Source organism: Primulina huaijiensis, chromosome 8 (genome assembly GCF_012295235.1).
Source record: "Primulina huaijiensis isolate GDHJ02 chromosome 8, ASM1229523v2, whole genome shotgun sequence".
In the NCBI taxonomy this organism is placed as follows: Eukaryota; Viridiplantae; Streptophyta; class Magnoliopsida; order Lamiales; family Gesneriaceae; genus Primulina; species Primulina huaijiensis.
The window spans coordinates 6061347-6074935 of NC_133313.1; the positions used below are offsets into that span (position 1 = coordinate 6061347).

At 37.3% G+C, this 13589-nt stretch overlaps 1 protein-coding gene and 1 long non-coding RNA gene across 2 annotated transcripts; one reads left to right on the plus strand and one right to left on the minus strand.

Moving 5' to 3' along the window:
- Nucleotides 1–6750: 6750 nt before the first annotated feature.
- Nucleotides 6751–9060, minus strand: LOC140982325 (uncharacterized). Its single transcript, XM_073448803.1, has 3 exons — nucleotides 8806–9060; nucleotides 8129–8471; nucleotides 6751–7051 (listed from the first exon to the last, which is right to left on the minus strand). The coding sequence occupies exons 1-3, from the start codon at nucleotides 8964–8966 to the stop codon at nucleotides 6986–6988; spliced, it is 570 nt and encodes a 189-aa protein (XP_073304904.1). The 5' UTR covers nucleotides 8967–9060; the 3' UTR covers nucleotides 6751–6985.
- Nucleotides 6969–7283, plus strand: LOC140982326 (uncharacterized). The gene is made up of 2 exons (XR_012176241.1): nucleotides 6969–7089; nucleotides 7139–7283. It is a non-coding gene; the product is annotated as an uncharacterized lncRNA (long non-coding RNA).
- Nucleotides 9061–13589: the final 4529 nt, after the last annotated feature.

Consider the following 13589-nt stretch of genomic DNA (forward strand, 5'->3'; position numbering starts at 1 on the left):
CAGGGCGTGCGCGCGGCCGGGCGAGCTGATGGCAGGGGTGAGCTCGGGGCAGGGCGAGCTCGTGGCAGGGGGTCCGCGGCTGGGCGAGCTGATGGCAGGGGCGAGGGCGCGCGCTGGCAGGGGCGAGTGCCGGGCTGGGGCGAGGCGCAGCGCGGGACAGGGGCGAGGCGAGGCGAGGCGCTCGGGCGAGAGCGGGGCGGCGCGAGATGGTGGCTGGGCGAGGCGTGGGCGACGGCTCGAGTGAGGCGTGGGCGGGGGAGAGATGCTAAATGAAATTGGAGAGAAAATTACGTAGAGGAAAAGTGAAATTGAAGTAGGGGAGGACCTCTATTTTTAGGGGAGCTCAGACCAAATCTTACCATTCATGAGGAGATTGCGATTTGATTTGAGACTGACGAACGGCAGAAAGAAAGTGCACGTCCTCACCCTTGCGATTGATTATTTCTGGAGAGCTTTTGGGGGCAACCCCCACGACCTGACCGGGCAGGTCGATCCCCGCGACCTGACCGGACAGGTCGATCCCCGTCATTTTCGCAGCGGCAAACATTGTGCGTTAACGACAAACAAAATTAGTTTCTCTGGCACGGTATGTCCTCATCGCCGATAAACTAAAGACAACACAATTAATTGAACTTTGAACCTACGATTCAGTTCGACTCGGGAGGGAGAGACTAGTGATACCCCATGGATGAGCCCATCAATATCATGCCCAAACTGCCGGCCCATCTCTACGGCCCACAGGTGAAGGGCCCATGAGCAGCCCAGGTATTCTCCTATAAATACCAGGGTGTCCTGGAGTAGCCCCTCCGACGCTCAAGTCAGAGACTGAGGATATATGGGGGGAGCAGCTAAGGGTGCTGCCGAAAACAATATAGTGAATGAATAATCATACGCTCAAACCTGGTATTTATAGGAGAATACCTGGGCTGCTCATGGGCCCTTCACCTGTGGGCCGTAGAGATGGGCCGACATTTTGGGCCTGATCTTGATGGGCTCATCCATGGGGTATCATGACCCTTCTCAGCTTTATAAATACCAGGTACACCCTTTGATCTTGAACATGCACACATTATTATCACTCGGTACTATTTTATCTTGCACTCTTAAGTTTGTCACAATACCGATTTAAGCATCAGTGGTATCACACCAGAAACATTTCACGTGCCCTTTAACTCTTGTTCGTCCGTGCAAATCCTCACGAAAGCTCTGACCGACCCGCACCTCAAATACAAAAAAAAAAAAAAAAAAATTGGTTCACCAGACCGGACCTGAGATATTTTTTCGTTACATCAAATTTGTTTTCCAAAATTTAATGGTTGGGTCAACACTACAAGAGCGTGTTAGAGTCTTATACATACATACATACATACATACATACATACATACATATATGTCTTCATGTATGTATTCTAGTGTTTTAGGGGCATATGTCTTGTATATATTTTTATATTTTCTTGTATTTGAATAGCCACTTTTACGGTATGGCTGAATTTTGGATTTTGAGTCTATTTTTATGTTAAGAAATTGAGTAATGCTACATATACATCCATATTTGTACATCAATTTGTACAACACAAAAAATTCAATACAAAAATTCAATTTTTCAAAATTTCACTATATATGGAATACAAAATCTCGCGAAATAACGATAAAATCTCTCGATATAATAGTTGTAAATATCGCTGTAACGATATATTGGTTGTATCTTTAACATTATTCTAAGAAATTACCTTTTCCAATTACTTTTCTTGATTGATAACATTTTTTAGCCTTTTTTTTGTTTATAATATACACATTTGCAACTTCAAAAGAAGCCCATTTAGAAAAAATAAATAAACATGTTATATTTTAATATTAAATTATATGTAAAGTCATATACGAAATTACCCCATGTTATAATCGCATACGCCACCTTGTGTTGTAAACATGACAAACACGTGTTTATGAGAAATTGTATTCAAATCTGAAACGTCCATTATTTTTTCCTTTAAAATCCTACTAATTATATATATATATATATATATATATAAATTTGAATCATTCATACCAAAATAGCGTAATATTTCAAAATCTTAATTGCATAAAAATCCATAAATCGTCAACCATCATAATAATACCTTAACATTTTAACAATAATCCAAAATTAAACTTCAAAATAAAGTATAAATCTCTAAATAGAATATCCTCAAAATCTTTTCATAAAAACTTTAAATACTAAGAAAGTGCGGAAATAAATGTCCATCGGGAGTGTACTGCCGGACTCGATCCACTCAAGCGTCAGCGCCTCCCTCAATCTCATCCTCAATGCAGCCATCCAAACCTAGTGATTTTAATGATCCAGCACGTTATAACCATACGTAGCAAATAATACATATACAGACACATGCATTAAAAATCATATTTTTATTTAAAATAAGCTTAGCATAAATTTGTAAGGTTAAATGAATCATAAATCACTAAATCGTAAAGCTTTCCAACATCGTATATCATTTTTGGGTGAAGTTTGATCCTTGAAAGTGACTACCTGTAATCGTATCATCATGTGGTCGATTGATCAATCTTAGCTCACCATTTTACATGGGGACGGGCGCTGGGCCTTGTCAAAAGTGGAAATACAATCGTCGGACTCCCTCTGAGTCTTCTTCTGTGAACGGGCTCCCTCTGGGCCTTCTCCCTCACGATCATATCATGTTTGTCACAGTCAATTCACATCCTTCAAAATATTTTATTCTCTTTTTTATTCATAAAATATTGTGTCCTTCAAAATTCGTAAAATAGCATTTTAACAGGAAAAATCGTACAGCTTTAGCATATATCATAAAATTCCATATTTTCATCATAAACCTTTTAAAATATCATTTATCATGTATTATAATTCTTTGGGACACAACTAGACCTATCGTACTACCCGGACGTAAAATGACAATTTTACCCTTGGACACTACAATTCCCAATTTTGACTTTTTCTTACTTTTATTGACTCGAGCCTATCCCAAATCATCAAATAAGCTAAATTTGACTTTTTACATTTTTCATAGACGTAAACTGGAGCCTTTCGATTTATTTACTTAATAACTAAACCGTGAAGCATTTTAATCTCGAATTAATTACAAACTTAATATTTTCTTCTCAAATTTTAAACATAAGTTTTTCATACCTAAAATACTCCCATAAGCCACGAACGAGCCCCCGTGAACCACGGTTTGAGACCTTTCTTTTCTCCATAGCCATGTTCGAACCCTAACATTCCTAGGACCACTCGTCTCGCCCAAACCACAAGCCACCACCGAGCCAAGCTAGACCAGACCTGACCCTGACCATGTCTAGACCCTCCTAGACCACCCTGGACTCGCCCTGAGCAGCCTAACCTTAAGCCGCGCAAGTTCTATTCTTCTTCCTAGCCCTCAATTCTTGCCCCTCTTCGAGCCACAACCTCCCAATGCCTAGCCATCCCTAGACCACTCTCCTGAACCCCTCTTGAACCCTACCAGACCTGCGCACCAGCCCAGCCCCCTGCAACCCGTCGCACGCATGCGTGCGTGAAGAGTCCTAGGGCTTGAAGATTCTCTTTTTTTTCCTGCTGCCGCCGGGTCCAGCCACCAAAGACACCTCTAGCTCACTTGGTTGCAGCCAACACAGGACCCTGACCTAGCCATGGACGGCCCCTAGTGTGTTTCCCTCTTGGCTGAACGACTTTGTCTCTTAAGCCCCAAGGATAACCCTAGAAACCCTAGGTTGACTCTCCCTTAGCCTTTCATGTTTCTAGCCCACGTTTCCCCCTTAAACGAATCTTTATACGACGTCCCTTAAACATCTTATATTGGCAATGTACCCGTTAGAATTCATAACCCGCTCATATACGCATAAAATCTTCAAAATTTTGAAAATAATCGTCAAAAAGTTAAATATTTTGGACTCAATTGTTTTTCATGCTAGCAAACATTGATCATGTATAATATGATTTGAATTGCGCATAAATAAGGATTAGAAGTGTGTCTTTGCGTTAAAAACGCTCGAATATTCGATTGTTGGTGTGGGTTGTGAAGAGGGACGAACGAATGACGAAAAATCCTTCAATTTTTGCTCTCCAAATTTCGAATTTTTGTGTGTGTGTGGTGTGTGAAAATTTCAGTTGAATGGAGTCTCAAGAACCCTAGTTTCTTATTTATTATTTTCGAAAATTTAGGTGTTAATGTGTTATGGCTTTAGGCTTTTTTGTTTAGGAATAATTAGGTCCACTAATCTTAGGTAAATTAGGCCAATTAAGATCTATTTAATTGTAAAATAAAAGTTTACAATAATTTGTTTTCAAAAAAAATAATTTTTGACCTTTAAAAGTTATGCGTTAGACTAAAACCGGCTTCCCGGATAAAATAGAGCTTGCCTCATAAAATAATTTGAACTCCAATATTTTTATAATCATATGATCAAGCCTCAAAATATTTATCGAAAAATATTTTTATCTTGGTCGCTCCGGTTTTCTTTCCCCAGCCTATTATCGATTGTCCGGAAAAATCTTCAGTTCCCAGCCTATTATCGATTGTCCGGAAAAATCTTCAGTTTTCATGAAATAATGCAATTAGATCTTTAACTATATACTATGTATCATTTTAGCACTTAAAATCAATTAAATAAAATAATTAAAGAATTTTCATGTATGTGGTTTACGTGGACTGATTTTTGGACGTTACAAAATCTCATTTACAAAAATTTGACAAATTGCAAGTTTCACAAATGAGATGAATACAAACAAATGTAATTGAGAAACCTCCAAACAATCTCTACTCCCAATTTAACTCTTTTGTTTATTGCTCCAAAAGGTGAAATCGCTCACCTTAGGCGCCTCTCACTCTCGGCCCGACAGGAATGTGAGAGGAGGTAAATCATGGTGACTCAGCCAACCAACACCAGCTAGACCTTATGCTACGCCGCGCACAAGGAGCTCCCCCACATTGGAGGGAATTTAACTCTCACACTGCCGCTTGCGAGACTCGATCCCTGGTTATTGTTCCAAGATTCATTGCTGCTGACCAACTGAGCTAAGCCCATGCGAGCAACTCTTTTGTTTATTATTCTATTGGGAAGAGGAGAGATAAAGGTTGAGGAGCCTAATATTTATTTGGAAGATTACCTCATTATATAAACCAGATTTTGAATATTTTGACTTTTAATAATAAAATTTTTATACTTCTATTTAAGTTTCAATTTCAAAAAATCAAATATATTTTAATTTCTATATGCGTGCATAGAATTGCTTCTGATCTTTAACAAAATTCTTAAATAAATATGCTTAATAAATCGCTTTTTAAACCAAGTCTTCTGTATTCAAATTAAACTTTCATAATTTTTTTATTATTAAAAAAAACTAATTTATGGTCACCCCCAATGCAGAATGGCAAAAACTTGTGTGAGACGGTCTCACAGGTCCTATTTTGTGAGACAGATTTTTTATTTGAGTCATCCATGAAAGAATATTAATTTTTATGCTAATAGTATTACTTTTTATTATGAATATCGGTAGAATTGACCCGTCTCACAGATAAAGATTCGTGAGACCGTATCACAAGAGATCTACTCATGCAGAATAACACAATTGACTTATTTAGCATAAATAAAACTCAGTAGCCACTATTCTTACCAACCTCGGACTCTACTGCCCATTTTTTCAGTCAAATGCTCAAGAACCTCCTCCTCCTCTCTCTCTCTCTATATATATATATATGGATACATAGATGTCTCACTCGTATATACAATAGTTCAATATTAATAAAAAAGAGAATGGAACCATTGATGATAGCCTTGAGTTTTATTTCTCTTCTGTTTTTTTCCTTTTGCATTCTATATGAGGTTGCTACTCAGCAAGAGATCAATGCTGCTACCTCCTGAATTATGAGTGCCACAAACCTTACAATGACAGAAAAATTAGTACAAAATTCTGCGGTGATATCATTAGTCGAAACAAAAATCTTGACCTCCAAGAGAACCAGTTCCTCATGCGTGCCATCGTGAATTCAGGGATAGGAGAAGAGACTTGCGTCAGTCCCTTCTCTGACATCAAGAATAGTAAACCGTTATAAAATGAGGCATGATATCAAAACTTTCAATCTCACGAGCAGCAATTCTCAATCTTAGAGCCGGTACAGATGACTTCTGTTTACATCCTGGTGGAACGGCTGGGATTGAACAAATTAGGAAAGGTTTGGGGCCAACTGAGCATGATGTGGAGCCATCTAAAATGACTCTCCAATGATTTGGAAACACGTCGGCCAGCAGCCTCTGGTTCGTGCTGGGGTACATGGAGGCAAAGAAGAGGCTCAAGAAAGGTGACAAAGTTTGGATGATCAGTTTCGATTCTGGTTTAAAGTGCGATAGATGTGTGTGGGAAGTTGTTCGGGATTTGGTGGAGGGAAATGTGTGGGAGGATATAATCGCTGGCTACCCTTTGAAGACCATAGTCAATCCTTACATGCAACAATATGGTTGGATCTATGAAGAGAAATCGGAGTCGTACAAAGGTGAAGAACCAAAGAATCCAAGAATTCAGTCTTCTGAAGACAAATAGGGGTAAAATGAAGTGTTTCGAAGTTGTCGGGATTAAAACCGTTACAAATAAGAACTTTTCTTTCGTTTCTTCCATCAAGGAACAAAATGATATTAGTTGATTCCGGCATCAATATCAATATCTGCATATGAAGACTACTAAGTGATGGTGTTCATTCAAGTACGTGCACAACATATTGACACTGAAAATATTTCCTCTCAAATAAGAATCATTATATCTAACCATAACATGGATTGTAATGCCACAAAGTAACATTGCAAAAGTAAAACGAAGAGATACATAATCTCTGCTACATATTGTAGATCCAACCTTTCAGTAGCTCCTTGCAAGAGTTCCGAACAACTATCAGCAGAGAAGAAAAACATACAATTTTTTTAATTCCTCCATCTAGCTTACTATAATATGACAAATGTAATAATATTGCTACTCATCTATCACAAAAACCACATTGTTCTTCTTTGCAAAATAATGTGTTGTATGATCCACCACCTGCACAGAAGGACAAAAAAACATAATTAATCATTACCGTGAGCAGGTGGCTTCCAAACAAGTAGCATGAAGAAAAAACTCAGTAAGATCTAGCAGTGTTAACACTAGGTTAATTAACTGTCGTACGTTGGTTTATCTCTTTAAACATGCTAAATGATTAACAAGACTACTAACTTAAATGTCGAAATACCTTGCGCTGGAAAATCAGATTGGTGACAATTTAATGAAAATTTTTAGAAACCCCTCAAGTGTATTTGTATCACATCTTCAAAATAGCTGAGTTCCAGGGCAGTACATACACGACTTCCGAGCCAACTTGAAGAGTATGCACAATACCTTTTCTACCCAAAAGAAATTAAAGAAAAGGATTCCAATTGAAAATGAGGAACAAGCCTATGATAGTTACAAGATCAAGATAAATAGAAGCATCAAGCATCTAATGCGGATCTGAATATATTTGAGCTTCAGCCTCTATAACTTCAAACAACGGTGTAGTAATTACATATTCTCACAAGCAACACTGCCTCAGAGGAACTTTTAATCTTGTCCACCAGAACACTAAAATTCTAATCAGAGAACAATTCAGTGATCAGAATCTAAGCAAATGAATATAAATTTGATGATCAAGTCAATAGATTGACGACAATAATTTCAATATATTTAGACAGATTCTTTTGCATAACCTAAAATTAGTACCTTTGTCAACATAATTCAAGGTACCCTTCTGTTACAAAAGGTTTCAATTTATTTTTACCATAACAGTTCCTCAGAGCAAAATCAATGTTTCCACCAAACTGACAGGTGATCAAGTAAATGAATTCTAATAATAAATGTAAGAAACAATTGCTGAATTCCACAAAGGTAGTTCTTTGAGAAGCACCAGTGTTGAAAAAAAAATTCCATGCATTATGGCCCACCAATCCAAGTTTATATTGTTAAATTAACTAACATTTACAGAAAAATTGTCACCATTTATACAACTTTTGAGACAATCTTAAGATACTCAGCCTAACAAAGTCAAACAAGAATCACTAATTACTAATTACGTTACAGGAGTTAAAAGCAAGAAGTGCTCACATTTGTATTGCTCAATTCCAGATTATAGAAGTCCATTGTTTTGTTAAGGAATAATGGGCCAGCATGCCATGTTCCCTTATTAAGCTTCAAAAACTTGGGACCTGAAATTTTAAAAACACGCACATCATCAACTGCTGGAGGGACATAGAAATGACCACAATGTGATTGCAAAATGTCTGCTCCAACGACGCCCTTGATTTCACTTGGATCAACAAGAGATGGTTTTGCAACTCCAAGATACCATGAATGACCACCAATTGAACCAAGGCACTGGGTCACACTGGCGTGGTGTGTAATCGAGGAAAATTTGAGATGCCTGCCTTCTAGTTGCATGACATACAGCCTGGTAAAATTCAACAAATAATATTTAACCATCATTTATACCAAAGTGTATTATGTAGTTATATCACAAAAGCAAATCTTTAGAAAAAAATGAACGAATTATTACTCAATAAAAATCAGACAATCTCCTCATTATCAACAAGAACAACAAATTCACAAATGAAAAAGAAATTTACAATCACACAGATAGATTCTATCCCACACAATCCAAACACTTTCAGCAAATTTAACTCACTCTGATAATAACATTACCCGTGGCCCGAAGATATCAAAACTCTGGTTTTTAAATATCTCACGATGGAGTATAAACAAGAAATAACTTAGTTCGGAAAGACCTAGGTATCCCACGGGAGAGGTCGAGCTGCGCGTCGTGGGGTCCGAACTTGTCGCCGTCCGGCGAGGCTTCGACCACTTGCCCGAATTCATGAAAGGACTCCGGGGTTGCTTCGATAGGATTCAGCTTAATCTCCGTCAAATCGTTCGAGGTTGTCGCCATGCCGCAGAAATGGACGGACCCACTCAGAATTACAAGAGCGGTGGCGCCATGGGTCCCGCTTTTTACGTGAACAGGCTAATGTCTGCCAACTGCCACATAATTTCTTTTTTAATTAAATAATAAAATATGGAGTAGGTCTCTATTGAAACGGTCTCACTCACAATAAAAAATAATACTCTTAGCATAAAAAGTAATATTTCTTCATGGATGACCCAAATAAAAAATCCATCTCACAAAATACGACTCGTGAGATCGTCTCACATACAAGTTTTTGCCTAAAATTTGAGCTATTTAAAATGGGGTAATATCCGATTCAGTACCTATTATAAATGAAGTTAGGACCCAATACATGGAGAGAGAAAATGTCTTGGAAAATACCATTTATACCCTTATTTCCTATTTTCTTTTAATTAATTCCCGTGCTTTCGAAATGATATTAGAGCTGTAGGTAAATTTATTTCAAACACAAAATTCATTATTATCAAGTAATTAAATGTTTGAGGAGGAGAATTTTCTCAAATTTCATGAATCCGACACCCAGGTTCGAGATTAACTATTTACAAGAATTATTTCAATAATCTGGAATATACACAAGAGCATCTAACCTTGGTTAGATATCAGAAGCAGCAAGGGTCAACACAACACCCTCAGGTAAATTTATGATACAATCTCATAAGTTTATGGAGATAGTACCGGATTCCTCTAAACTCTCTGGAGATCTTAGAGAAATTCATAAAACGATACAAAATTACGGCAATATGATGTTTTATATACCACAAAATGTGGATAAAATCATTGAAAACCAAGAAAAAATTCTTGGAATATTAAAGGATATTAGAACAAGACTTTAAAATCTAGAACAACAACCAAGTTCTAGTAGAAGAACTTCAGAAAGAAAGTTACCAACATCTTTTGGCACAGAACCCTTATTACAGCAAATAGGGAAGGCCAAGATGATGCCAAAACCTTCAACTGAAAAAGAAAAGATGATCAATCTAATCAAAACAGTCTCATAAAAGAAATTAATCTGATGACAACGTTAGAAAGTATTGGTCTAGAGGATCTACAAGAGCTTGCAGAATCTTTTGCAAATCTCAAAGTTGTAGATCTAAAGATGAACACGACTGGAGGTGAACAACCTACCATAACCTGGTCGTCTTCATAGGAACCCCCGTTCGAGATTAACTATTTAAAACTAGGGTAAGCCCGAATAAAGGATTATGTCCTGAATCGCAAAGAGTTGTGAACCCACGGCTAGCTGTATCCCTGAACCATTGAGGGTCACACAAGCACTGGATTGTTTGTTCCCGTTGAGAGAATAAATTCAAGATGTTGAATTTATATTACAATATAGTAAATTCAAATAGTTGAATTTATGATAATTAATTTTTGAGAGAATAAATTCAATGAGTTGAATTTATAAAATTTGAGAATTTAATTTATTAAACTCAAATGTTGGGTTTATTAAATATTAAATTTTGGAGGTGATATAAATTCAAGGAGTTGAATTTATAATTTGAATAATAAATTCAAATTTTGAATTTATAAATGATTTAATTTATTAAACTCAAATGTTGAGCTTATTAATTAATAAAATAAATATGGTGGTTAATATGTTTAATGAGCTTGTAAAAGTACAAGTCTAACATATTAAATAATTAAAGTTATTAATGAGCCTTGATTAATTGATTAAATTAGTTGGACTAATCCAATTAATTAATCAAGCCCATTAATGTTAATTAAAGGGCCCAATTATTATACTATGATAATTAGATCATGGGTTGATTATAAAAGTGGTTTTGAGAAGTCAAAACCCTAGCATCCCACCACCATAATTTCGAGAATCCCTCTTCCAAAAGAAAAAAAAATAAAAAATTCGGCCACCTCTCTTGAGAAAGAAATCTGAGCCGTCTCTCAAATATTTTTCTCATACGTAAAATCTCTTCCATATTTTCTAGTGCAATTTGGAAGATGATCAAGCGATCTAGTCGTGGACTTGATAGGAGGATCAAACAAGGAATTCATCGAAGAAAGTTCGTAGGGATTCATCAAGAGCTAATCCGTTAATACCGGATTAGTTGGAGCCAAGTGATTTAATTCACAAAGGTATAATTTCTAACGCCATATGAATGTTTGTTTTTGAAAAATCATACGAACGCCCAATCAAATATATTTTGATAGTCAAAATAAAATAAAAATTTTAAAACTTCCGCTGCGTTTGGGCGTGTAGAAAACCGAGATCTCACAGTGGTATCAGAGCCAAAGTTTTCTAAAAACGTATGGTTTGATATTGAATAATTTGTTTCTAACCACACAAGAAAATTTTCAGAAAATTGTTGCACCATCAAAATTATTTTTTTTTCAGAAAACAAAAAAAATATTTTTTTTAATCTGCCCGGAACTGTTCCGGGCAGTCCGTGTGCGCAGGGATGTGCACGGCAACGCGCGGCGTCGGACGCTCGTGCGCAACACGGCAGCGCGCAGCGCGCACGGCGTCCTGATATATGTGATATATAGTAGTATGCATGTATGTATATTATTAAATAATATAATTGCATGAATCCGGCAAACATACAAACTTGTGGCACACGATTTTTATATTAAAATGATGAGACAAGTTTAAAATTAAAATCCCTAATTTTGAATAAGATTCAAAATTTATATCAAACCGAAAAAGTAAAAATTAAAAGAGTTTAATTTTTCCTTGCGTTCCATCAACCGTGGTTGCATGTTGATCGCTACCCGCGGACAGTGTCTGGCTCATATTATTGGGGAGGCCTGGACGCCGGAAAGCTGTGACTTACACCGGACATATGATGTGAATTGAGTGGAACTCCCATGACTTCGGCTCATATTATTGGGGGGACTCATGGCGACCGTCCACTACAATTCAATATTGATGGGTTGGTTTGACACGTGAAAATAAACGGCGTCATACTATTGGGTACTTATTAAACGTGAGGCAAAACACGCGGAGGTTGCATAGGGATGCAATTGGATTCTATCTTTTAGAAATTATAATAGGCTGATATTATTCGGGATTATAATTAGCTAATCGGACTCTACGTGCCCAGTAAGGAAATACGATTTCTCTTTTTCATCAAAGGGTGGTGGAAATGTCAAAATAGTGGGAGAAAATTTATCAAATAAAAATCCATATTTTATATCTTCAAATTATTTTAAAATAGTCAGTAACAGTTATCTGTTTTCTTTTCAGTATATTTGCAATGTCGTCACGCAATCCACTTTCAATCATTCTCGATCAAAACAAATTTACTAGCCCTAACTATCATGACTGGTTACGAAATTTAAAGATTGTTCTGAACTCGGAAAAGATTGCGTATGTGCTTGATAAGAAGCCACCGAAGGAAGCACCTTCGAAAGTCAGTCCGACTGAATTGGCTAAGCTTGAAAAATGGTGGGACCATGATATTCAAGATAAGAGCTACATGTTGGCTTCTATGTCGAATGAACTGCAGAGGAGGTTCGAGGAGGCTGCGAATGCTGCTGACATTCACCTTCATTTGAAAGAATTGTATGATGTACAAACTCGTTCAGAGAGACATGCTGTTGTTAAAGAACACATGACTTCACGCTTGCGAGAGGGGGCTTCGGTCCATGAGCATGGTGTTAGGATGATTGGGCTCATCGAGAAGTTGGTGGGACTCGACTTGGTTATCCCTAGTGAGCTCTCGACTGATATTCTCTTGTTGTCTTTGCCTGCCTCGTTCGATGGATTTGTGGTTAATTTTAATATGAATAAGCTTGAGGCCACCCTTGAAGAGTTGGTCAATATGCTTACTAGTTATGAGGCCACAATCAAAAAGGATAAGCCTGTTTTTCTAGTGGGTTCTTCGTCCGGCACGAAAAAGGGAGCCCCATAGAAAGGCAAGAAGCGTTCTGCCCCTCCAAAGAAGAACAAGCCCAACAAGAAGCCATACAAGAAACCTACTCCGGGGCCCACAAAGCCTGACAAGTCAGAACAAATCTGTTTCCACTGCAACAAGCCTGGACACTGGAGGCGTAATTGCGCGGAGTATCTTGCCCAGAAGCGTTCTGGCCATGGTATGTTTTTTATTGAAGTTAATGTTTCTATTAATTTATCTTCTTGGGTATTGGATACCGGTTGTGGTTCTCATCTATGCAATGATTTTCAGGTGATGGGAAGAAGCAAGATGCTTAGAGATTGTGAGACCTTTCTAAGACTAGGAAATGGAGCAAGGGTTGCTGCTACTGCTATTAGAGACATTACTTTAATTTTGGACAATAATTTTAAGCTATTTTTGAGAGATGTTTTATTTGTTCCTGAATTGGTTAAAAACATTATTTCTATTTCTATGCTTGATAGGATGATTATTCTTGTGTTTTTGCTAAAGGTGTTTGCAATTTATACAAGAATGAATGTTTGATTGGAACTGGAGAATTAACAAATGATCTCTATGACTTAAGATTAAAGGAGATTCCATTAAACAATGTCCAAGCGCATACGAAAACAACAACAAACAAAAGAAAAATAGAAAATCCAAACCTCGAACAAATATGGTATGCTAGACTAGGTCATATTTCTCAAAGAAGGATGCACAAACTAGTGGGAGAAGGCATGTTTGACTTGTCAGACATAAA

What these genes read in the sequence shown, in the direction of transcription:
- LOC140982325 (XM_073448803.1), bottom strand. Translation starts at nt 8,966, where the DNA reads ATGGCGACAACCTCGAACGATTTGACGGAGATTAAGCTGAATCCTATC. An exon ending in CTCTCCCGTGGGATACCTAG is followed by an intron (nt 8,472 to 8,805) that starts GTCTTTCCGAAC and finishes GAATTTTACCAG; the next exon opens with GCTGTATGTCATGCAACTAG. An exon ending in TGGAATTGAGCAATACAAAT is followed by an intron (nt 7,052 to 8,128) that starts GTGAGCACTTCT and finishes CCTTCTGTGCAG; the next exon opens with GTGGTGGATCATACAACACA.